The 26,660-nt window shown below is 41.5% G+C and overlaps 1 protein-coding gene across 5 annotated transcripts in view; it reads right to left on the minus strand.

The window, feature by feature from the left end:
* The window catches only part of carmil3 (capping protein regulator and myosin 1 linker 3), a 112,788-nt gene that overhangs the window by 41,956 nt on the left and 44,172 nt on the right, over positions 1-26,660 (minus strand). For all 5 annotated transcript variants that reach the window (XM_042496966.2, XM_088085304.1, XM_088085303.1 and 2 more), the window contains exons 13-17: positions 25,084-25,170; positions 21,672-21,781; positions 19,031-19,108; positions 12,837-12,913; positions 5,729-5,833 (exon numbers count right to left, since the gene is read on the minus strand). In XM_042496966.2, the coding sequence (XP_042352900.2) occupies positions 5,729-5,833; positions 12,837-12,913; positions 19,031-19,108; positions 21,672-21,781; positions 25,084-25,170 (457 nt within the window). The remainder of the gene's footprint in view (positions 1-5,728; positions 5,834-12,836; positions 12,914-19,030; positions 19,109-21,671; positions 21,782-25,083; positions 25,171-26,660) is intronic.

A 26,660-nucleotide genomic window follows, 5' to 3' on the forward strand; every position in this document is an offset into this window, starting at 1 on the left:
CAGCATCTGAAAAAACGCTTCAGCTCGGCACCTATCCTCCTCATCCCTGACCCCGAGAAGCAGTTCGTGGTGGAAGTCGACGCCTCCGACGTTGGTGTGGGCCCTTTTCAACGCCGGCCGACGACGGAAGTTGCATCCCTGTGCCTTCTTCTCAAGACGTCTTATCCCGGCTGAGCGAACTATGACATCGGAACCGGAGCTGCTGGCGGTGAAGCTGGCCCTGGAGGAGTGGCGCCACTGGCTGGAGGGTACCCAGGTTCCGTTCTTGGTTTGGACTGACCCTAAGAACCTGGAATACATCAAGTCGGCCCAGAGACTGAATCCCCGCTTAGCCCGGTGGGCCCTGTTCTTTGCCCGGTTCCTCTTCACGCCTCCTACAGACCTGGTTCCCCGGAACATCAAACCGGATCGCTTGTCCCGGCAGTTCCTGGTGGGGAGGATGAGGAGGTTTCCGTTCGACAGCATTCTCCTGCTTCCGTCTCCTGGCCGCTCTCACTTGGGAGTTGGAGGAGCGGATCAAGAGCACTGGAGGATCAGCTGGTCCCAGTTCCTGTCCACAAACCGGCTGTTTGTGCCACAGGAATTCAGGTCTGAAGTTCTGCAGTGGGCTCACACATCCCTGCCTGACCTGTCACCCAGGGGTCGCTGGACTAGGAGGTCCTGCAGCGCTTTGGTGGGCTACTCTGGATCAAGACACCAAGGACTTTGTAAATGCTGCCCGGTCTGCAACCAGAGCAAGACTCGCCAAGCTCCTGCAGGCCTCCTGAAACCTCTCTCCGTCCTCATCGCCCCTGGTCCCATCTCTCCTTGGACTTTGTCACCGGTCTACCACTGTCAGACGGCAACACTGCCATCCTGACGGTGGTGGACCGGTTTAGCAAGATGGCTCACTTCATCGCTCTACCCAAGCTCCCCTCCGCTAAAGAAACTGCAGAACTAATGCTGCTCCATGTCTTCCGCCTGCACGGCCTGCCGACTGACGTGGTGTCGGATCGGGGGCCTCAGTTTACGTCTGCATTCTGGAAGGTGTTCTGCCACTGGACTCACACCATTCCAGTGTGCTTATGGCTTCCAGCCTCCCTGTTTCCGCCCAAGAAATGGAGACTGCTTACCCGTCCAGTGGAGAACTTCATCCGCCGCTGCCGCCGAACCTGGTCTCAAGCCCGGTCAGCACTCCTGAAGACCGCTGCCCGTTACCTCCTCAGCCAACCGTCAGCCGCCCCGGCCCCTCCATACCAGGTGGGACAGAAAGTGTGGCTCTCCACCAAAGATCTTCCCCTGAGGGTGGAGTCCCGGAAGCTGGCTCCCAAGTTTGTTGGTCCCTTCCCGGTCGAGAAGGTGGTGAGCGAGGTCGCAGTCCGGCTTCAGCTGCCCCGGCCCATGCATTCACCCGACCTTCCACGTCTCCAAGCTCAAGCCTGTCAGGGAGAGCCTCTGCAGCCCGTCGGCCTCCTCCTCCTCCTCGCCTCATCGATGGCGCCCCAGCGCATCTTCCGCTCGACGCCGCTTCGCTCGCCGCCGGGACGTGGCCTGCAATACCTGGTGGATTGGGAGGATACGCCCTGAGGAGCGGTCCTGGGTCCCGGCTCGGCAGATCCTGGATGACCAGCTGATTGAGGACTTCCACCGTCGCCATCCTGATCAGCCCTCCCATGCCGCTCCTGGAGGTGGGTCTTCTGTCTCTTCTCCTCCTCCTTCTCCAGTTCCCGGTCCATCTGGTTTGGGGTCCCTGCGAGGGGTTCGACTCACCGATGAGGATGCTCCGTCCTCGGATGACGACGACGACATGACGCAGCGCTGACGGCGATGTTTCCATGGGGTCCCGAGGAGTTCTAGCCCTCTCCTGACCCTCCGCCCACCCGGTTTGTGTCCTTGGTTTGGGCGCGGTCACCCCTTGAGGGGGGGGTTCTGTCATGGTTCCTGCATCCTCCTCCCCCTCACTGCCAGTAAATTTCCATTCACCTTCCTCTGACCTGCTCCACCTTCAAGCCACGCCCACTGCTGCAGCCTGCTCTCCCACAGCTGCAGCTCATCACCAATCAACCCGGTATTTAAGACACTCCTGTTCACACACTCATTGCCAGATCGTCCTCTGCAGCATGCATGTCTTTCCAGCACTCTCCAAACAGATCACCCGCTTGACTCTGCCTGTCCCCGACCTGCTCTCCTCGCCTGACTCCTCGTAGAACCTACCTGCCTTCTGTCCCCGACCACGTGCTCAGTTTCGCATTCCTGAATCTGACGGATTCACTGGTAAAGACCTCTCTGCTCTGCTTGACCGCATTCTCCTGCCTGATCCCTGCTGGTGCTGTTGTTTCCGTGGACCGGACTTCCCGGTAATCAACCCCTGCCTGCCCTCGACCACCTCTCCGCTCGATCCCCGACAACGCTCACACACGTGTTGTCGGCTCACGGAGCTACGGGGTTTCCTCGCCACCAGCCACCGAGGGTACAAGCTTCGTGTCTTCGCCTGTGACTCCCAGAGATTATTGCTAGGGCTCACAGCCCAAGAAACGAACTCTCAGTCTGTATCCTGTTTTCCATTCGTGTTGGTTTTAATAAAAGTTATTACCAACTGCCAGTGAAGCGTACTGTACTGCATCTGGGTCCTCCATACACCCGTTACAATAAAGATAAGGGAATTCATCTCAAACACCTCCATATTGGCTCATTTAAACTATTTCATGTCTTTATAGGCTTATTATATAGGTTTAATTTTCTCCTACATGTATGTGAAATTCATGATAGGAATGCTGAGAGACAATTATTCAATCGTTATTTTTTTTCAGCGACAAATTAATTTGTCTAATCATTTTAAGCTCTGTATAATATATCCATAATATCTCCATAATATTGCAATTAGGTCTTTGGTAATTTCTTGTAAGATCTGCACCTCTACTGACTTTATCCATCAGTCCTTATTCATTAAACACCATACAGGAACATGCTTTGTTTTTGCTTTCACAATAGGGAGTATATTCATCTCTCTCACAATATCAGTATAATATGACATGGACTGTGTGATGAGTATATTAGCGCATGCTCTTGGCTTTTATTGCAGTTTATTTTGCCAACTCAGTGTGTGCACCCTGTCCAGAGGTTCTGTGAATAAAGAGGAAGTAAGTGTTTGCCAATTGGCTGTCACACGGGGTGATACACTAGTCAGAGCTGATCACCGTCAGTGTGGAATATTCATGACACAGCCACATCAGGGCGACTAATGCAGTCACAAATACAAACACTGACAGGAGATTTGGTTACCAAATGAGTGAGTACTGGAGTATTATACACTGATTATCATACCACAACTGTCAAAAGAGATGTACTAATTCCACTTTTTTTCCATCCAATACCAATTCAGACATTAATTTAATCCGTAAACCTCAATTTGTGAAACTCACTGGATCATTATAATGTGTGGCAAGATATAGCTGTTTTATAATGACAAGGACAAAGAAACTATTTCATATGGAAGAGTTAAGTCACGACACTACACCATTTTCCAGATTGTGACGGAGTGGCTCCGTCATTGACAGCGGGCAGCGCACTCATAAACCCACACACGCCTCTGGCTGCAGGCAACACACACACCATACCACCAGACTCAACCAGACATTTAAGAAGATGTTGCAGAAGTTTGTGGCTGACACTGGCAAGGACTAGGACGACTCGCTGCCGTTTTTGCTCTTCGCCTACCGTGAGGTACCCCAGGCATCAGCAGGCTTCTCCCCTTTGGAACTGCTAAATGGCTGTGACGTTCAGGGGCCGTTGGACCTACTCCGAAAAGGCTGGGTGGGACCTTTCATCACGCAGAGTGACAGAGGACAAAATGGAAGCTACAAAGAAGTTGGGTTGCATTTTTCTAAAAAATTATCTTTGAGTTTCTGAGTAGTTTTTTTCAACATGTGAGGTCATTCATGTGAATTTTCCCAGTGGGGAAAGTCGTCATTCCGATTATTCCAGCATTTTAATAGTAAAGTTATTAGTAATCAGTATAAAACCTTAACAGATATTACTTATTTCCATGTTGGCTGCATTCTACAGGTACAAGCACTGAACGCTGACCTCAATGTTGAGCTATGAATCGTCGCCACTGTCAGGCCCTTCTGGATGTCATTTGTGGGTTATGGCGGGCCATGTTGGGCATGTTGTTGAAACAATGTCACATGAAAGCTGTGCGGCATTTGCTTTTCAGGTTTAAGCTTGTCGTACGTGCTGTTTTAGGAAGGATCAGTGTAAGCAGTAGAGAACCAGTCCGTAAGACTTCTGTGATTTTGTTGGAACCGTAAATAATCACAGACTTTCTCGCTTTTCTGAGAGAGATAGGGGTGAAGCTTACTTGGCTTCTGTACTCAGGTACAATCTCTCCAAAATATACTGTAATACAATGCATTTACCTCAAACCTAACAAATGCTTGTGTGTTTCTTCCCTGAGTTCTGAGTGTTTGCAGGCAATTTCCATCACATCATCTCAAACAATGAATCCCGATGACTACACTCGTAGCTCTGTTTACTCTGTGCTGCTGGATTCTTTAAACTTGAATATGTTCCTTGACTCCGTAGATATGTGGACTTAACATGCTGTTTGGATTTATATGAAGCTTTGGTGCATTTATTACTATTGCACCTTGCACTGAAGTAGATGTTTTTCCCTACTTGTGAAAATGCAGAGCTTACTTCTCACAGGTCACTTTCTCTGTCAAAACCAACCTTTAAAAAAGCATTTTGAGTATCTTAACAGTGTATGTTGAAAAGTTTGTTTTGATGTGCTTCTTGGATTGATTTGTTTGTCTTTGCACTTATTTATTTATACCTCCAAGAGATGATTTTTTTTAAGTAGCAGAGCCATATGCATCTTTTATCACTTCCCAAGGTTGTCTGGGGGATAACATCTTTAATACAGTTTGAGTGCATTTACATAAGAATTGTATTCTTTTTTGCTGTATGGAGCTGGAATCTTATCAGCCCAGATACATATAGAAACTAGAAAAGTGCACTCAAAGTGCAGATCTACGCCAGGCGGCTGCCCGAGCTGATCCCAGCAACTCTCGATAATTCTTGTAATTATAGCACAGGCACCGCAGCACGTTTCAGAGCCGAATAAAAATCCAGGTCCTCTATTTATGATGGAGCCACAATACGTGGCAAAAAGTCTATATATGTGAAATGTGGATTCAATATAATTATGAGGATGAATTCATTTTAAAGAAAACACAGCATCAAATTTTTGATCCATGTTGTTTATAACTGAACTTTGAATGGTATCAACTTTGTCTATAGGCTACAGCACAAAAATGTAGGAAATAAAACAATAAACACGTTTAAAACAGACACAGAAAAGAAAACGCTAAACTGCCTATTTATTTAGTTATGACAGAAGCACAAATATGAAAGATAATTACAAAATAAAATCTGGCAGGCAAAATTATCCATTTTAAAACACTCCTATTGTGGTATGACGCCATGTGGCAGACGGAACAAAGAAATGTTAGCCTCTTAACAGTCAAGATGGCAGTGAAAAAAAAAATCCCCTTTATTAGCCCATATAATAAGAGAAGCAACTGGCCCCCAAGTCATATTGTCTAATCTGGCCCCCAGTGAAAAACGTTTGGACACCCCTGCTGTAAAATGTACCGATGCTCCTTTTCCATTTGTTTTGTAGTGTTTTGCATCTTATACATGCTTAAGGACATAACAAGGTCCAGTTAAAACTGTGTCAGTGACTCACCTCAGAGAATCAGGAGGGACTTTCATAGAGGCCAGGCTGACATGGGTCAGGCTGAATGCAGAGCTGAAGAACTGGCGGAAAGTTGGCAGGGAATCTCTTGCTTTCCTGGAAAAGAACGGCGAAGGAAACAAAAGAGAAAAGATTTTTTAAATGTGTAGGAGTGGTGAGGGAAGAGCGGGACAGAAAGCGAGCACAAAAGATGGACCACAATCAGCCAGTTAGACAGACAGAAAATGGAAGGTAGCGAGCAGATAAGAGAGTGATCGAGACAAGACAGCAGATGACAGAGGGAGTTGATATGCTGATAGAAAGTGACAGAAATTTTGCAGCAGACAAGTAGAGGACTGACAAAGAGAAGAAGAAGAGGAGCTGGAGAGAAAGGGAGAGAAAGAAGTAGACAGATGCTAGCTGTGACATTCAGGTCGGTGTTATATCAACCAGACACTGAAAAGGTGAAGTTGGCATTAATTACTGCCACCAGTTAAAAAGGTAACACTGACCAATTATCCAACCATCTGCTTGGCATACAGCACATTAGCCTGTCATCAGAGAAAGGACGGAGAGAATGTGTGTGTGTATGTACGACATCCCTCCGAGCCATACTACATATGGGGACCACCCTCTGCATTCACAGGATGGATGCAGTACACTGGTTCCGATCTGTGTTTAGAACTTGTCAAAGCGGCCAATCTGCCATTTCAGCCCCCAGCGCACAAATAATTCACCGCAGGGGAGGATGAGGAAGGGGTCTGGAGACAGCGGGGGAAAGTGATGAGACGCAGGGGAAGACGGGAGGGGAGGGAGGGTGGGCGGTGGGGGTGCGGGTGGGGTATTCATCTTCCAGAAGAATGAGGTTTGTTTTTCAGGGAAAGATTACCTGCTACCCCTCTTCAGGCAGCTGATATGTTGTTTACTTGTGCAGCACAGATTGCTTTTTTGTTGTTGTTTTTTTACTGCACATTTTTTTCACCCTCATTCTGATAAACAACGATTACTGCTTCAATGACGAGGCGCTTTAATAGTGTCGTTAATATGAGTCATTATTTTAGTTATTCATAAACTAAAACGCAAAAATCACTCATCAGTAAATCTATGAACACTGAAATCAAAGAGCACTACTCATATATTCAGATCATTTTTCAGACATTAGCAATTTAAGGAAACCTTCCTCATGGCCGGCATGACTCAGTCCCATGAAGGGAAGTTAATGTTATTCACTAAAGCTGCGTGTGTCCTGCTATGACATGTCAAACTGTCTGCAACATGTTTTGTTTACTTTGATTGTACTCATTTTCTTTTGCTTCAGAATCAATTAACACCAGATGGTTGAGTGAATCAATTTTCTTTCAAAATAAAGCCACACATCATGGAGTAATGGGAGTGATAAAGAAAACTGTCATGCTGGCGGCTCTGTGAGGCCACAACAGCTCTTTGAGCTACGTGTTATCATTAGCACGTTCACACTCTCACTGTGATGAAGGAAAATACAGACTTTTAGGAGGTATAATGTTTACCTTATGTTTGCTTTCACAATTTCACATGTTTGAGTCTGAACAGTTTAGCCCTAAATGCAAAGTGCAGCATTAGTTGATGGGACAGGCATTAGTTTAGCTGGGAATCTGTTACAAAAAAGTAAGAGCAAAGTTAAACTGAAAAGTAAAACTGTTAACATGCTGGGATCACTGAAGTTATTAGGCATCATTAATGTCTGTACTAAAATAAAACCCAAAATATTCAATAGTTGTTGTGATATTTTAATCTGGACGAAAGTGGTGGACCAACCGCATGTGTGACAGATAGAAATTACTATTCCTAAAGCAACGCCAGTAGTGGAGCTACATAAATGACCTTATTGTTTGTGTAGCGTATTTCTGTATATATATGCAAGGATCATTTGTATTCTATACAACAAATATAGTGACCTTTACTACATTAAATCCTGCTGACACTTCAAATCCACTCTAAACTATGCACAGTATTTTTAGTGTGTTGACTACTGCATTCTTGCTGATTCACAAAGTTGTGGCTGAATTCTATACAATTAAAAAAAAAAATTCTAGGATGCCCAGTAGCTCAACTGGTAGAGCTGGTGCCTGATGTACAGAGTCTACATCCTTGCTGCAGCACCTACAGGTTTGACTCCAACTTGTGGCCCTATGCAAGTCATACTCTCTCTCTCCCCTTTTCATGCTTGATAATCTGTCGTATCTAACCAAAAAAATAAGCTTAAAAAGCTGTTTCATACTTTAGTTATGTATGATATTTACAAGATATGTGCCTTGCCCATTAATTTTAGAAATATGCTTCAGATCATTTAACTGCTTTCCCTGATGCTCCGACTCCTTTAAATTTTTTTTACCTGACTCAGCAGTTTCACAAACACTCTTAATTTCACTGATATCTTGACTCTTTTCAGCCAAACAACAGCAAACAACATGTAAACACCTCTTCCTGCTTACATTCCAGCTTCCACTGACACTTGAATTACTTTCAGTGTTTCACCTTTAACTCACAAGTCAACTCCTTATGATTCAATCTAACTGACACTGTCTGTCTGTTTTACTTATGCCCATACAAAGACACAACATGACTCAAGACCATAGACCGTAAAAATAAAAGAAATTGCCACCATGACACCACCCACTGGTTTGTGGATTGCTGCTCTGAAGCCAAGAGTTGGCATTCTGGCCATCTTCATATTGGGGTTTTTTTGGGAGCCAGAAATTACCATATTTGGATGAGAGGGTGGAGCTCTGGAGGAGAGAGGGGTGGATCTGACTCAGGCCGCAGTGCCGCCTCACAGACAGCCTGTCACTCAAAGAGACCCCACGCTTAAATATGCCTTACTTTAAGCCTTAATAAAAGGTAAATTGGTGATTAATATAAAAATAACATACAACTGAGGGCGGCACGGTGGCTTTGTGGTTAGCACTGTTGCCTCACAACAAGAGGGTCCCAGTTGGAACGGGGTTCAGTCCGGGCGGGGGCCCTTCTGTGTGGAGTGTGCATGTTCTCCCTGTGTCCGCGTGGGTTCTCTCTGGGGTCTCCGGCTTCCTCCCACAGTCCAAAGACATGCAGCTCAGGTTAATTGATGACTCTAAATTGCCCTTAGGTGTGACTGTGAGTGTGTATGGTTGTTCGTCTATATGTGTCGGTCTGGCGAACTGTCCTGGGTGTACCCCGCCTTCTGCCCGATGACAGCTGGGATTGGCTCCAGCCCCCCCGCGACCCTTACGAGGACAAGCAGTTACAGAAAATGACTGACTGAACATACAACTGTCAAGAATGAGAGGTCAAAATCATTTTTTGTACCAGGCTCTAAACATGTTTATTTCTAATGTAAAGTTGGGCATTTTTATGTGGGGGTCAAATGGGGATTACCTGGCTTCTAGAGTCAGCCTTAAGGGGCCAATCAAAAACAAAAAACTGCAGTTTTTGGCACTTCCATGTTGGCCTAATTTTTCAGCCCCGGAGGTTGCCACTTCCTGAAGACTCAACGTGATAAAATAAAGAAATTTCAAATGTTTCAGCAACACTTTCAGTTGTGAGCACATAATTTTGTAGTTGTTCCTGTCTTTTGTTTATTTTACATTTTGTTTTTGTGTTCTGTTCTTATATTTGTATTTGTTCTTCTGTTTCATGTGTCTTTCAGTGTTTAGTATTTGTAGTTGTTTTCTTTTTGCATTTCATGAAAACATCTTTGAGTACTAAGAAAAGTGCAGTATTAGTTCAACTATTTTTTTCCTTCTTTCAGACAATGTAGCATTTTGTAGTGCCAAGTTCCATTATTATTGTAATTTATGTGCTACAGAACTTAACTCCAGACAGTTAAAGCCTACAAAATTATGCATTACGGAAAAATATCAACATGACCTGACTTTCAACATCTCCACTCATTCATATTCAGTCTAAACCAACATATCACCTGCCTTTGGCTACATATCTGTAATATGTCTGAACCTCTAGGACATCATAACGGAAAGCTCCTCGGCACTCTCCTCTCTGATTACAAGCTTTCTCATGCGCCCATGTGTTTGGCACAGCTGTTTAATTGGTATTAGAGGAGTAATGTGACTGGCTGAGAATGTAATGAATAATCGCTACACCCCACCAATTTCTATTCCGCTTCACCAAATTCTTTTCTGCATATTGCGCTGTGAACATGAGCCCTTATTGTCCTTGTGCACATGACCCAGCAATTTACACTGACTGTTATAATTGCACTGTAGAAGATAGGACCATTAGAATGTGATTTCGGAGTTGCAGAGTTGGCTTGTAACTTGACAATAATACCAGCCACAACAAGCTTTTGACGGTTGTTCATTGTGAGCCCTACACACACACACACACACACACACACACACACACACACACACACACACACACACACACACACACACACGCACGTGCGCGCACAGATACTAGGCTAAAAGAAAATCATGTTATTTCTTGAACTGTAGCAAATCATTTTTTCTCAGTGATTAGGAAAATGTATGCTTGACCGAGTTGCATGTCTTTCATAATGCTCTGACATTCCCCCCACACGGATAAAACCATGTTAACTTGGTTAAAAGATAAAACTGTATGTCGCGAGAGGAAAGACATAAAAGAAAATGTGAGATAAAGAAGGGGGAAAACGTAGTAGAAAATTAAGTTTGAAGGGGAAGAAAATGGAAAAGGTCATAGGGGGGTGAGACATGATGGGAGGTAAAAAAAAAAATACTGAGATGAAGACATTAAGATAGCAGTGAGGGGAAACCAGGCAGCTGCATTACAAGCCCCTGTCATTGCTATTGTGATAAGCTCCCAGTGTGTGGAACGCCAGCTCCTCTTTGACCCATTTGTAATGATTAGTATACAGCCTGTCAGGACTCCGCTGATACAGAATGGCTTCTGTCGCATAAGCAGATACGGTGTCACTGTCTCTCTCACAAAACCGTCCCCGGGGAGCTGTATCAGCAACTTGTTTCCACACGTGTGGATGTGTGTAAAGGTATCTACACGGACTGCTCATTGTTTCTCGAAAGCACCGTGTGTGTGTGTGTGTGTGTGTGTGTGTTTGTGTGTGTGACGGGTGAAGGAGGTGTCTGAGGCGGTGCGTTCCATATTCATGAGCGGCAGCTGGGCGGTTCTTATCAGCTCGGTTCAGCTTTGTGGCTCCGTGTTGTCACCACAACACCGTGGCCGTCTGACCGGCAGCACTGAGCCAGTGTGTATTTAATACCAGAAGACCCGTGACCGGCGAGAGGTGGTAAGATGAACTATGAAGAGAGGGAGGCAGAGGGGAGAGGGGCGGAGGGGGATGAGTGGGAAGATGTAAGGAGAAAGAGCAGTGGGAAAAGGGATGAAAGTTGGGAGGATGAGGAGAGGGAGGAGGAGTGATAAAAGAGAGGATGACGAGAAGGGAATAAAAGCAAAGGCAGGAGGAAAAGGGAAGAGGAAAGATGAAAAAAGAGTAAAGGAGGCAGTAAGCAAGAGGAGAGGGGTGAGAGAGGAGGAAACAGCCATGGAAAGGGAAAGACAAAATCCATACAGAGAAAATGGATGGTGGAATGCTGGGAAATTAAATCTCCATAAAATCATTAAAAATGAGGAAACCGTGTGGTGAAGAGCTCACAAATTCACACCAGAAAAGTAAACAAGATATACCACCACACAGTTGTATGCCTCCATGTAGCGGTCTACTTGTACTTACAGTTTACATCCATGTCTGTGAGAACATGGATGCTAAACACAAATCTTTCCCACAGAAGCACAGAAGATCTATACAGTTAAGTTTCTGGAGGTATGGCCAAAAACATGTTTTTCAAGGTCACCATGACCTTGACCTTCCACCACCAGATTCTGATCAGTTCAAGTGGAAACTCCCTCAAGGCCATCTGAGAGGAATGCAAGGTCACTGTGATCTTGACCTTTACCCACCAAAATCTAATCACCTCTTCCTTGAGACCACTTGAATGTTTGTGCCAAATATGAATTAATTCCCTTAAGTTGCACTTGAGATATCCTTTCACCAGAGTGAGACCAATGCAATGTCACTATGACCTTGACCTTTGACAACCAGAATCTAATAACTCATCCTTGAGTCCACACGAACATTTGTGCCAAACTTGAAGAATTCCCTAAAGGTTTTCTCGAGATACTGAGTTCACAAGAATGAGACTGATGAGGTCACAGGGACCTTGACCTTTGACCTATGACCACCAAAATCTAATCAGCTCATTGTTCAGTCTATGTGAATGTTTATGTAAAATCAGAAGAAATTCCCTCAAGGTGCTCTTGAGATATCACATTCAAGAGAATGTGCCAAACGGATGGACAGACATGCAAACAGATGTACAACCCGAAAACATAACGCCTTGGGCCACAGCTATCGCTGGTGCAGAGGCATACGAATGTGGAAGAAAAGTGATAAAGAAGACAAGAGGTGCAGCCAGACTGATGCAAATAGTAACAGATAGATAGAGGGATACAGTAGATACAAAGAAACAGAATGCAGGAAAAAGAGATGCAAGCGTGGGAGCCTGGGGATTGGCACTATAATTCACGTCTAAAATTAGTCTCATTTTTCACCGACTTCTTTCTCAGTAATTCTGTAATGTAATATGCTGAGCAGGGAAGCTCCTGGGCTCCTGGGGGACACGACATGATGAGAGCCGGAGCCGCTTCTGCCTGCTAGCTAGGTAAACACAGACACACACATGCACCCACACACACATACATTTTCACAAAAAAGGAGACTTGTGGGCATGCAAACAAGTGCATGACAGATGGAAAACTTGTTAGCAAACAGAGACATGTGTACGTTGAAGACAGACGGGAACACATTCTGCACACACATGCTGTATATATAAATATATATGCAGTGAGCCAGAAAAAATTAAGAGGGCCGAGCCGAGCGTGCAAGCTAATTCTGTCAGTGAGGTCCAGGGCTAAACACTAATCTACAGCAGAAAATAAATGATGATGCTCGCTCTGCTCTGCGCCTCCTAACTGGAATTCCTCCAGAGCTGTTTGGCTGAGTCAGAAGAAGAAAACAAATGTAATTTTTTTTCTGTAAACAAAAAAAAAGCTTTAACAGGGATTTACACTTGAGGTGAACGCCCACCTGTGAGAGAAGGAGTTCTTGGAGAGGTTCAGGTAGGAGAGGTCAGCACAGCAGCCTCGCAGCAAGGCCCCAAACAACTGGCAGAGAAACAGAGAGACACAGAAAGATAAATGGGCTGCGTTATGTTCACTACAGCAACTATGAGTGTGTTGTATAACAGTTATTCTGGCTCTTGAACACTGCACAAATGATTATAGCACAGATTAAAGCTGACACAAATGCAATTTGAACACGCAAAAAAAAATGATGCAGCTGTATTTCTTTCTCGGCAGAAGCCTTTTTGATAAAAATGCCCCTAAATGTATCATGCTAGCATTATAAATTGTATTAAATAATAGAATTTCACAGAAGCCTGACTCGGCAGATCAGAGCGTAGAGGAAAAAAATAGACCAGAACAAATGTGATGTTACTGCTGGTCAAATCAGGATAAAGCAGTCTTTGCAATTTGATTTAGGATTTATTTGATCCTTTTTGTGCCATATGGTTAGGGTTTATACAAGATAATACAACCTTTGTCATTAAGTTAAAACATTTGTCTCTCACACACATACACAAGTGTACTGAGCATCCACAGTGTGTGACTGCTGAGTAACATGAAATCATCTGAGGTGAAGGTCAGAATCTCTGAAATGGTTTTCTTTGTAGGTGAAAACCTACAAATACAGAGTTGTTCTGACTGCTTGTTCAGAATCTGCCCAGTCGCAGTCCCAAGTTTTTGCATTCAGGGCCCACTACAAGTTGTAAGTCAAAGACAGGCAATTACCACATCAAGTCCCAAGTCCTAAACTTTGAGATCAAAGTCCTACACAAGTCACCAATATAAAATAAAAGGATACATGCAAAAAAAAAAAAAAAAAACATTCTATGATTGGGAGATCAAGTGATCAGTGGCACATTTTATGAATAACACTTTTTAATTTTTGAAGCTTGAGGAAATATATTAAGTCTTTGCAAGTAAAAATGCTCAAGTCCATGTGAAGTCATGAGTCACTGATGTTAGAGTCAAAGTTAAAGTTGCAAGTCTTTTTTGTAAGTCATTTACATTAAGTCTTATGTCCCACTACAAGTCCAAAGTCTGGACAGGCAATTTCAGCGTTAAATCCCAAGTCAAGACTGACAAGTCCCAACTCAAGTCCCAAGTCCTAAACTTTGAGAGTCGAGTCACAATGCGCTCTTCACCGAATTTCATGCCATTTTAACTACAGAGTTTATAAAAATCAGAAATACTCAGTAAAACAACTTTGTTGGAACAAGTGTGACTGGCCCCTGCACTTTCATAGCATATAGCACTGGTAAGCATTACCATAGCAGAATTAATTTTTTGTTTTGTTTTATTTTGCTTACTTCCTGTCTTACTGTATTCATTTCATATTGAAAAAAAAGTCTATAGCTTTCTCTTACCATTTGTATAAGACATTTTCTGTAAGAATATTCTTCCTTTTAAGTGAAATGTTATGTTGTTGCATGTTTTACGTTTTATTTCTAAATGAAATAAAAAGATAACTGTTAAAGTAAATGGGAAATTCAAAAACTCTTTTTTCATCTTTGAGCTTGGCAGAAGATATTGAGTGTTTTTAAGTCAATATGCTCAAATCCAAGCAAAGTCACGAGTCGTCGTGTTCAAGTCCAAGTTGAGTTTTAAGTCTTTTTGGATCTTGTCAAGTTGAGTTTAAAGTCATGAAATATGTGACTTGAGTCAGACTCAAGTCCAAGACATCTGACTTGAGTTCACATCTGCAGCGGGTACTTATTAAGATGCTACGTTATAACTGTGTGCAGTAAAGTGAGGCCACCCTAAAATGTTCTGTAACTCTAAAATGCCCTTTCTTCTGAGCCACTACATTTTTGGTGTCTCAGTCTCAGTGAGAAATGCTGAGAGGGAGATTTGGCTCAAGTAGTCATTGACTTGATTCCTACACTTTGGGATCATCCACCCACAATGGTAGAAAGTATCACTTACTAAAGTGCAGTACTTAAACATGATTTGGAGGTATTTCCATGTCATGTTATTTAATATCTTTATTCCACTACATTTCAGACGGAATTCTTCTAACCCTGCTTTTTACTCCACTACATTTATGACAGGCTTAGTTACTGGTAACATGAAGTAACAAATGATAATCTATACCCTTAATGTGCAGTAATGAAACTGACATTTTGAGAAAAAGAAAAAAAACACAATTACACTATTTTGGTCGTATCAGTTGGAGACATACAGTGACTTTATTTTCTTCTCGTCCATTTCAGGGTTAATGCACCCAAGCTCCAGCAGCTGAATGAAAAACAGCAGACACTGTGTTTCCACCAATCTTTCCAAGTGTGTCGGGAAAGTGCTCATCTGTCAGAGAAAGTCCACGAATTCCCGATAGCAGGACCAAATGGGCAGTAAGAGAAGTAATTGTATTACACTGAATCAGAATCAAGCTGAAACCGCACCAGCAAAAAAAAAATTAATTACGCACATTCTTCAATTTATTATACTGAATATCCATCAAATGTCAAATTTCACATTAAATATGGAAAAAAAAGCCACTCAAAACCTGTGTTGCTGTGTGGAAATTAATTATAGTGTGTCACCTAAGGTTTTACAGCCTATATGATCAACGTCACGTCATGCAGCAATACAGCCACTCATCGACCATCTATCAAAGTGCATAACCAATCAAGCTCTCATCTTGTGAAGATTTGGCTCACTTTCAAACTCTCTGGAAAGTATCAAAACGGATATCAAGGAAACCGTGACCCAATTAATCTTAAAATAAAGATGATATATGTGTGTTTGTTGGACACGAAAGAGCTCTAGGCAAATATGATCGGCATCAAAACCCAATTTCTCGTAACACTTTGGGCAGCATCTCACCACTTGCGAGAGGTTAAACTGTCGGACAAATCCATTTTATCCTGGCAGTGAGATCCATCACGGAAATTGACTAATCGACCGTTGTCGGTACATCAACGCAGATTAAAACAGGAACTTATTAATAATTCAATCCAACAGGCCAACACTAAAAAAGACAAATTCTCCCTCAGACAGTTCCCCTCTAAAGGATAAATGACAATTAGCAAAACAGGACATGAGGCAGCTATCACAGAGAGCACTCATTTGGTCTCAAGGGGAGTTTTAAAGAGATATAGAGGGAGACAAAGTTTGAGAACTTGCAAATAAAGCAGAATAGATGCAATCACTTCCACTCATGCACATAATTCAATACAAAATTCATGGCCCACATTTACGGGGAGGGAGGAGGATGAGTTTCACGTGGTGGACTATTCCCTCCTGAAACAGAATACTGCCTGACAAGCTGCCTGCTCCTTGGGGTTTAAAACTGCTCAAGTGAAGTGCAGCAAGGAATAAAGCAAATACACACACACACACACACACACACACACACACACACACACACACACACAGTAAAGTGCAAGGTACTGTGGAAAAAAAATAGTGGCGGAAGTATCAGTAGTATATGGATCCTTTGTGAAACAAGCGGAAAATAACTCATTACAAATAAAAGTTCTACATTCAAAACCTTATGTAAGTAAAAGTAAAATATAATCAGCAAAATGAGCTTGAAGTAACAGAAGTAAAAGTAGTCCTGTACACACATTGTAGTATCATTAAAATTGCTGCATTAAAGTTTGAGTAGGTTTGTGACAGAATAGATTTTTTCTTACCTCAGTTTGGCGGGTAACTGACACTCCCACCCCCCCATCCTTGCAACTGCCCTCAAAAAATAACTGTCTTAGTTTTTTATTAGACTTTTAAGTGCTTCTGCCAGCACTTGGTGCCCTACACACAGACCATTATGTGTTGTACATCATGAATGTTAATGTATAAGTCTCTGGTTTAACTCTTGTCTGTTTTAGCAACTTCAGCATAAGAGATTGTGATGTTTATTACAACTTCAGTAATATCTGCTGTCTTTTGTTCGACACTCTGTAATTCTGCTTGCTCACCGCAGCAGCTCCAGTCTCCGTCTTTGCAGCCTTCAGTGCTGATAAGCTCCTACTGATCATGTGTAACCAATCAGATGCTGTGGGCGGGACATTAATTGAGGCTACAGAGTGGTAACTGCAGACAGAGGGGCTACAACTAAGTAGTGCATTTACCAATTTTTGTTTATTTTGAATGTGCTGATGACCTCAACTCCTCGATTCATGTTGTTGGCAATTAAAAGTTCTTAACTTAAAAATAGTCATAAAAAGAAACCTAACTTTTTGCATTTTGTGATATGCATTTTTCAAAAAACAGCCATTAAATGTATTTGCATTCTATAATTACCTCAAAACTTAAGTTATATTTTCAAAATGTCGATAAAACACAACTGCAAGATGAATGCACTTCCACTGAGTGATGTAATAAGACTTCTCTTGCAATGTTATGAACCTCTTCTTTTGTCATAACATTTCAACAAGCATGGCGATGTTTGTTTAAAACATTACCAGGTTTAAAAATGTATAGAATCTAACATTACTATCTGCACTTTATCTCACTGATATCTGCCTTACTCTTTTACTGTACACTGCTGCAGCTGTATCGGAGAGGTATGCAATTACTGCAAATGCAAATGGAACATTTCCTATTTCTGCTAGTTCAAAGCACCTGACAAAACACGGGGTGGCTTTTATTGTGAAGCAGTCACAGGAAACACAATTAATTTGTTACTGAGGTTACACTGATACTGATAGTACAAAAAAATACATCTACAATAGAAAGCAAAAGCAATTTTAAAGTTTAGTTTTAAAAATGTTGGAGAAATAAGAAACAATATCTTGAAACAGAAATGAAGGAGGCAGGTAGCAGGACTGGAATCAAGAAAGCTGACTGGTGTAACAAAATAGTTGAAATAATGCTATTGCACTGTTTCACTTTTATAATATAAAGATTTTAAACCATGACACTATTTTAGATTAAAATACTTCAAAAGAAAGAGATTATTAAATGATAACGCATCATGTTTTAGAAGCTGATTCAATGTTTTGTGTGAAAACTTTTTTTAAAAATAGGCAAATTAACTAAGGTTGTTGACATAAAGTGCAAGATAGGGCAAAAAGCATAAAATATTCCTCTAAAATGTGCCGAATTACAAGTATAAAATGGAAAAACTCAAAGTACAAGTGCCTCAAACCTGCTCTTAACTACAGTACTCCAATAAATTTTCTTAGAATACATTTCACCACTGAGAAGAAAAAAGTATTGAATCAGCAATGGGATTAAATCAAGTAAAAAGGGATGAGACCTGCAGATCAGCAAATGTGGTTGATTTGTAATATGACGCAGTATCATGGCAATTAAGTGAGCATAGAGTTCAGACACAACACTCCATGTCAGCAAGCACCCGCCCTGCTGAGGTGTCACTGAGCAGCAACAGAGCTTAGAGGAGATCTCTGGCTGACACTGACCTCTTACCTCCCAGCAGCAGAGAACACAATAATATTTATGCCTGTTCTACCTAACCTTGCATGTCCCTCCTGCACGTTATCCTGTCAGCAGCAATACAGCACTGACAAAGCAGCAGCCACTGCACATTAACAATAAATGTGACCTCCCATTCAGCCAGCACTTTTCACAAACCTCTACATCTTCCAGAGGGACACAGACACTAAAAACATCCTGAGTATAGTTGTAACTTTCAACATTTTTTTCCCAATGAGTCTTGTACATTCACAGTGAAGCCAGAGAAAGTGCCATCTCAGCAGCAACCAGCAGGGGCAGACACGTTCAAGCGTGGTCACTTAACTCTTCCAGAGAGAAGGCTCTGTCATCCTTTTAGCTGTTAGCGTATCTGCTAATGCGGCAAGACACCGTTTAGTCACACTGGCAGACATGCTAAATTTAGACACAGCAACAACACAGACAAAGTCATCTCTCTGAAGTGACAAAGCTGCGAACAAACACATGAAACAAATGCTCCTGTATGCTAGTCATACAATGTATCGTTTGTATAATTGATAAGCAGCTATATGTTTCTATTGTAGTGCATTCTAAGGGCTTAAACCATCATTTAAAGCATTATACACAGAGGAGCTGTGTGGAAGACTGAGAGTCTACTGAGGTAACACTGTATTTGTGTGGTGGGCAATTCATATTCAGGACGCTACCCCCCTTCTGTTTCTTGGCCCGAATCCCATCCTAGAGATGAGATCAGACAGCGAGGGCCGGATAGCGACTGTAACAGAGACAATGAGTACCAACCAAGTCCACGGTGCAGTCTGTCCCAGAGAGGTCCAAATGGACCAGGCAGTTGGGCTGGGCCAGGAACAGGTACAGGTTCTGCATGGGAAGAACAAAAGTGTCTTTTAGACAAACAGTATAGAAAATGTACACACATACAATGTATATACAGAGTATACAGTGTTTATAAAAAGTATTCACCACCTTTGGATTTTTATTTTAACAATAAAAGTTGATTTATGTGGCTTTTTTTGACACTTTTCAACAGAAAAATAAATTGTCATGTCAAAGTGAAAACAGATGTCTACAAAGTAATCTAAATGATTACAGATACATAACAAAATTACTAACATTTATATGTCTCTGCAAACCAGTCAAATTGCAGTTAAAATCTACGTATATCCATGTGTGTCCAGACTCACATGTAGCCATGACAAGGCTAATATGGATGTTGCTGCAAAGATGCTAATATGTGGATTCCTTCAATCACACATCAAACACACATCTTCAATCTGGCAGCACAGAATTTCTTTACACTCAGCGCAGTTTCGAGGTGTGCCCCCAAGATTAGTGTCAGCAATTCAGTATCTGACCAAATGTCTTCCCTTCTGTTCCTGAGTTATGACTCTCAGTAATGGCCAGAAAAGTGTTTTTGCAGATTATGATGTCACAGTGAAGCTGACCTTTGAAATTTTTGTATATAAAATGTCATCATTTCATGATCTTATTTTTTTATCATTTGTGTAAAATGTTGTCACAACTGGAGGAAGCATTCTTGCTAAAATTCTTGGCTAAAACCATGTTTTTGCCAAATTTGAATAAATTCCCTCAAGACATTCTTGAGATAACCCTATTCATGAGAATAAGATCAATAGGAGATTGGAATGACCTTGGACCACCAAAATCTAATCAGTTCATTGTTGAGTCCAAGTGGGTATTTGTGCCAAGTTTGAAGAAATCCCCTCAAAGCGTTCTTCAGATATTGCAAGACAGATAGACGGAGGGACAAATTAGAATTAGACAGACTGACAACCCCAAAAAATAATAAACTATTTTGCTTAAGAATCCAAGAATCAATCATTAAGACAAAGGAGGAGCACAGCACAGCTTTCAGTAGGCAGTCCTCAAAAACTGAGCGAGAAAAGCAAGGGAGATCTCTGACAACTAGGAGAGTTGTCTAGACAACAGCTGGCTAGGGTGCTTCACCTGTCGCAACTTTATATGAAGAGTGGCAAAGAGAGTCACTCTAAAATACATATGTGGGAGACTGAAAGAGAGCTGAAAGAGAGTTCTCTGGTCTGATGAGAGCTTTACATCCATCATATTATCATCAACATGCATTAGCATGCCTAGTGTGAAGCATGGTGGTGGCAGCATTATGCTGTGGGAATGCTTCTCTGCAGCAGGCAGCCGAAGGAAGGCTTGTGAGCGTTAAATGAATGCAGAAAAATACAGACATCCAGAATGAAAATCTGATGTGAAAACCCTGTAAATGGCAGATTATTTGTTTTAAAGCAACACAAGCACGAGGCCAAAGTTACACAAGTAAAAACAACAAAATTTATGTCCTGGAGTGGCTGAGTCCACACCTCAATCCAATCCAGAATTTGTGGCTGGATTTAAAATTGCTGTTCAGTCACAGTCCCCGTGCAACCTGACAGAGCCTGAGCGGCTGTGCAAAGATGAATGTATTTATATATACTTGTGCCACAATATATTTTGTATTTGTAAATCATTTAGATCACTTCGTAGCCATCTGTCTTCACTTCGACATTAAAGGGCCCTTTTCTGCTGCCACATTAACTTCCCCATGATTAAATGTTGTAAAATAGTAGCAGGATTTTCATCCACATTTCTATCCACATTTGTTATGCAAAAATTAGGAATGGCTCCATCAAGAAAAACAGCTGGTGGTGCAAATCCTCCAGTCTGGTGCCATTAAACCATTGCAGAAGCAAGAAATTTGAAAACAATTGCTTGAGGGAGAAATTTGTTGATGTTTCTCAACAATAAAAACAGATATTAGAGAGGGAATTATTATATATTGTACATGGTAAAACGACATTTGAGGGTATTTTTTAAAAAGATGATGTTCCTGTGAAAGGTTACATTAAAGGTTTTTTCATACAGTTGCATGTTTGTATTAGTGCTCATTCAAAAATAGTGTAAAGACTTTAAAATTTCCTTTTTTTTATAGTGGAGGTGTTTTCCAGGTACGGGGGGGGGTTACAAAAACAAAATAAATAATAGTATGAAGACATCAGTATTGGCACTGGCTATCAGCCAAATTGTTATTTTAAACATCAGTATGAGAATTTCAAATTCGGTGCATCCCTACTCCGTACAGATCTAATGGTTCATCTGCAGCCATTTGTCATGTCCAGAGAATATACTGAAGTTACATGCCTCATGAGTGTTAAAATGTATTTCCTAAGGCTGCTTCCACTGCATTTTTTTGGATTTACTTTTTACAATTGATCAAATTTTTCACATCAGCCAAGCATAAAAACTTTTTTGCAAACTTTTTTTTCAGACTTTATGGCATTTTCATGGTTTGTCGTGTGCAAATCAAAAATGTCCACAAAAACAGGTGAATGGAAATCTACTTAGCAAAAGAAGGAAATCTGCATTTTATTTGTGTGTCTGTATGAGTGTCCCTTACTGTGGCATCCTCTCCAGACAGAACCCCGGGGTTTTTGCTGAGGTCCAGATGCAGCAGAGAATTAGAGTAGTCGTCACTTGAGCACAACGCCTGGGACAAAGTAACCACACCTAATTGGGGGAGAGGAGATGGGTAGAGGGGCATGAATGAGAGAGAAGGATTAGGAGTTAGGATAAACAAATTGTATGCGTCCTTGAGTCATTTAATTATCTTATAATCATCTTTTTTTTTCTCCAATGGGCCAATTTAGTGCTCTGGACGTGACTTATTAGCAACTAATGAATACTAAACAACATCATGGAAGACGGTGAGCAAGCTATGTGGAAAAAATAATAATAATTGAAGAGGGCCTAGTAAGCTCCGATGGCTTGCTTGTATCAAAAGAGCTTTTGGAGGAAGCCAGCTACTTTCCCCCCCCCTATCTGAGTATTCAAGTGTACCCTGAAAGCCAAAACAAAAGAAAATCATTCTCTCAAATCAGATCACTACACAATTACACCCACAGGCCCGATGGAACCCCTCATTAAAATCCTCACCCTGCAAGACTGATGCAAAGCACAGCACGCCATGGCATGTTGAGGATTAAACATAAGACACAAAAACAACACGGGAGAAATAACTAGCAGCAGCAACAAATAAAAAACAACCATTGTTTATGCGTGTGCTATTCGCTCGACAAATTTATCATCGATTATAGTCAGCTGTTGCAGAAATTTCTACTGTCCTCAAACATTTGTGTGTGATGAAGAAATCAGCCACTGCATGTGCTGCACTCAAGCTGGCACGGCGCTAAGCTCTTCATCCCTAATTTGTAGTGATTAGGAGCGAAATGAGGGGAAGAGGGGACAGGGTGTCTAATCCCCCCCTTCATTGATCTATCAGCTGCTCGATTCTGCTGGAAGTCGAGACTTTCAGAAACCATCCGCTCTGTGCATCAATGTCAAGTGTGTGGGAGCATGTGTGATATATCTGCTTATTTGCATGTCTGATCACCTTTAAGAAACTGCGTATGCATGTGTGTGCACGAGGCCGAGGTGTGTGTACGTGGTTGTGTCGGCATATGTGTACGTATTATAGAGACAGCAGGAAGGAGGGGGGGGACCTATAAATATTCAACAAAAAATGCTCAGCCCCTGCAAAGTCATACCTACACCCACCATTCAAGGTCAGCACCATCACTGCATTCCACCCTGAATCACTGTGTCAACCCGCTGTCTTTTAAAATCGCACCGTGTGGTTTTCCCATTCATAACGTACACTAACAGGGTATCAAGGTTGTTGTCTGCTGCATACACACTCACACTCAGCTTACAGCCTTATAATTACATTCAACACCTCCTCAGCCATACTGCTCTACAAAGAGCAGTCAAAAGCAGAGGAGCTGGGGAATGAAAGGTTCCGATTTCAAGGTGCCCAGCAAACTGTCTAACAGATAGTAAAGTTTAATGCCTTCATTTTATGCCATTTTGAGCTGGTTATTTCAGCATACGTAAAAACAGCAGATACTGCTTTGTATAATGCAAGAGAGAAACCCAGTGGCCCTCGTTTCTCTATCTAACATACAAACCAGCTCAGATATGACCACAGAAATCATCCTACATATTGTCTACCTAATAATACTGTTTATATTATTTATTCATTCATTCATTCTTTTTATTCTGTATTTGTTTTCTCATATCAATGTCTGTATTTATGTCTGCACAAGACCAATGACAGTTTGCGGTATCTGCACGCCAGTGGGCAGGTTTCCATTCACCCTCAAATTATGCAAGTTGAAATTGTGAATACACCTAATGGCAACACGGCAATTTCAAAAAGACTCTTACTTATCGCAAAAAAGTTTTTACACGTGCATGAGGTGTTATTTCAGACAATTTGAAAAAGCCATATTTCACAAAACAGCAATGAAAACACTTTTTTTTCACTTTTATAGCTCATGTGATGTGTAACACTGGGTGGCAAGAATGCAACTTTATGGATGCAAACCGCTATTACACCCAAAGGAGAAGAAAAAGTACAACAAAATCACATGACATTCTACAAAAGATGACTCAATATGTTTTTGGCGGAGGAAGAGAGAGATTTTCTTAACTCTCATACAGTACTAGACAGAGAAACTTTGGCGATATTAGACTGGCTTTACTGAGTGGCTGCAATAGAAATAAACCTACCAATGTTTTGGACATCCATTGCCATGCTGAATGTTATTGCCAGAGGAAAGTCGCCTAACATCGCAAGAGAAGTCGCATAATCCTCAATGGAAACGCAATCATCTTGCAATTGTGCTTTATAGAAATTTCAAAAATATTGCTTACGTTTTGCCAAAATCTGTCATTACATGCCACACAGAAGCCTTCCTTACACAGAGAGAGAGAGACTTGTGCAGTGAGCAGCAAGCAGCAGGTCCCTTTGTCAGATTTAAAACTACTGTGTGTGGGGAAGGCTTCCAGATAGCATGTAAACACTGCGGTGCAGATACCTGAGCTCTCGATGGTCTTGTGTGAGTGTGCATATGTAAACATGACTCGCAAACTAGGAGCTACAGGCTACAACAAGGCTAAAAACATGGCGTCAGTGACGTTTTTCAAAACAACCTGGCACATCTGGGCTTCGACACACTTGGATTACTACGGACTATCAGTAAGGAGACATTTTTTGGCTTTTTTTTTTTTGTATGTAAATCCTGGTCACCATTTGCTTCAACTGTTTAGGAGATGGGTGCAACTCCTTTTCCCCTTGAACCTCTGACAGTATTTTGTGGACTATAAAACTTCACCCGACTTTCCAACGGGCATGAGGGTGAGAAGAAGACAACTGAATTTCCACTTTTGGGTGAACTATTCCTTTAAGTTAAATCAGATGAACGTTATTATCCATAAATGCATGCTACAAATATACTATTATGAGCAAAAAAAAATGCTACTACAATCAGTCCACAGATGTATGGATTTACATCTGTATCAGTATGATCCTTTTGAATCTGCTGTAATACTCGTGGATGGTTGGTTGTATTGTGTGGGATAAAAGCAATAGAACTGGGACACTGCACTAATGCCTACGTGGGATTTTAAGGGACAAAAACAGATCAACTACTTATAATTCTGACCTGATTATCATTTTGTAGTTGGGTCACACTACACATGCATGGGTCTGATTATCTATGTGAGTGAATACCAGCATGAATAAAACTGCATGTGGGGCAACAGGGCAGCATTATGGAGACTCTTTCTTAGAAAACCCTGTTTTCAAACCTAGATTCACAGGAAGCCTCTACTCTGATGGAGTGTCTTTTAAGCTAGACGCACCATTTTTGTACCAGCTCCAAATTTTTCTGTGGCATTCATTTACATATAATATTACTAAAATATGTGTTCAGCCAGTAAAGGCTGCTTTTAAAAGAAGCTTTTCCTACCCTTGGAGGAAAGGGAGGTCTTGGAGAGATTGAGAAGACGCAGTCCCTTGTTGAGGCGACACACTTGTTGAATCAAATTGGAGACTCCTGGTTGGAGGAAAGGCAGACGAGGAGAGGACACAAAAAGAGAAGAGAAAGGCCTTATTTAACCACAAAAAACACATATCTAGAGCCAAAGCATTTGATTGTTTCATTAATAAATAAACACAAGTAACTAACTAACTAACTTTTGTCATGACAGATTCATTTTTTAAGGATACAGTTAGTAGGATTTAGGAGAATATATGGCAAAAATGAAAATAATATATTATGTGTGCTTTCTCTAGTGTATAATCAAGAAAAAATAAGACTTGTTTGTGTTTTCACTACCTTAGAATGAGCCATTTGTATCTACAGAGAAAGCGGGACCTAAAGAGAATGCCAGGTTGCACCACAATGCATCTACAGGAGCCGAGACAGGGTTCCTACAGCTTAAGGCAAGTTAGATTTGAAACTTTGTTTATGTTACCGAGGATGAAATTTAAGACAGATTTTTTAGTAGTCTTACCAAAAAAAAAGAAGAACCCACATTTTTCGTTCCTTACGGATAAGGATAATTTTGCCCACATGTTTCTTGTTGCATAAAAGAACTGGTTAGAACTGGGAAATACCTGGCTTTTCTTACGTTTTCTTTGCATTTTTTTTTTTTTATTTAGAAATAATTATTATTAATTATAATGCAACGTCAAAATAAAAGACACATAACTTAATACTTGATATAATACTAATTTAAGACATTATAATACCAATTACAACATGTTTTTAAACTTATTAATTCAATGCCTTTTAAGACTTTTTAAGGACCCGCTGGAACCCAGAGCCAAGAACAGACAAACCAAACATTGGCTCTAAATAGGGCCATTCACATTTCCACATCTGCAACTGTAGTTACAGTCCCCTTGCAAAGATAGCATAGGAGGAGACCTCTGTGGATAATTCGCCTCTTGATAAAAACCTCTTGAACACCTGGATCTCACGTTATTAGTGGAAAAATGTGGGCACACATTAGCAGGTGCTAAGCTTGCAGTCTGTCTGCAGTGTGACGAACAGCATCGTCATTGAATTGTGACATCAAACTGCTTTATTTAGTGTCTTTACTAGTTTTAATCACCTGTTTCTTTTGCTTTGCTTTCTTTTGGAGAGGAAGAGACCTCTGGGGATAATTCTGCTCTCAGTAAAAACCTTCTGAACAATGAACACTGTAGGAATTCTTACTGGGAGAAATTTCTGCAACCGTCACCACTAGATGCCACTAAATACCCCTGATTTTTACACACTTTTCCTTTAAATGAAAGACAAAAATGCCCAAAATTCATTTGTTATTCCTTCCTATTAAATGTGGATACTTACTGTTTTATTTAGGGAATCTGCGATATTGAACTGAAATTCTTTGGATTTTGTTATGTTGGTCGAATAAAACAAGCGATTTAAAGACACAATAATTGAGCTGTGGAAAAATATGCTGGAAATCTCTCACTGTTTTGTGTTTTTTAACAGATCAAATAACAACTGATCAATTAGTGAAAGAAATAGCTGGC

Source organism: Plectropomus leopardus, chromosome 12 (genome assembly GCF_026936395.1).
Source record: "Plectropomus leopardus strain MGB_pleo_1.0 chromosome 12, ASM2693639v1, whole genome shotgun sequence".
Taxonomy (NCBI): domain Eukaryota; kingdom Metazoa; phylum Chordata; class Actinopteri; order Perciformes; family Serranidae; genus Plectropomus; species Plectropomus leopardus.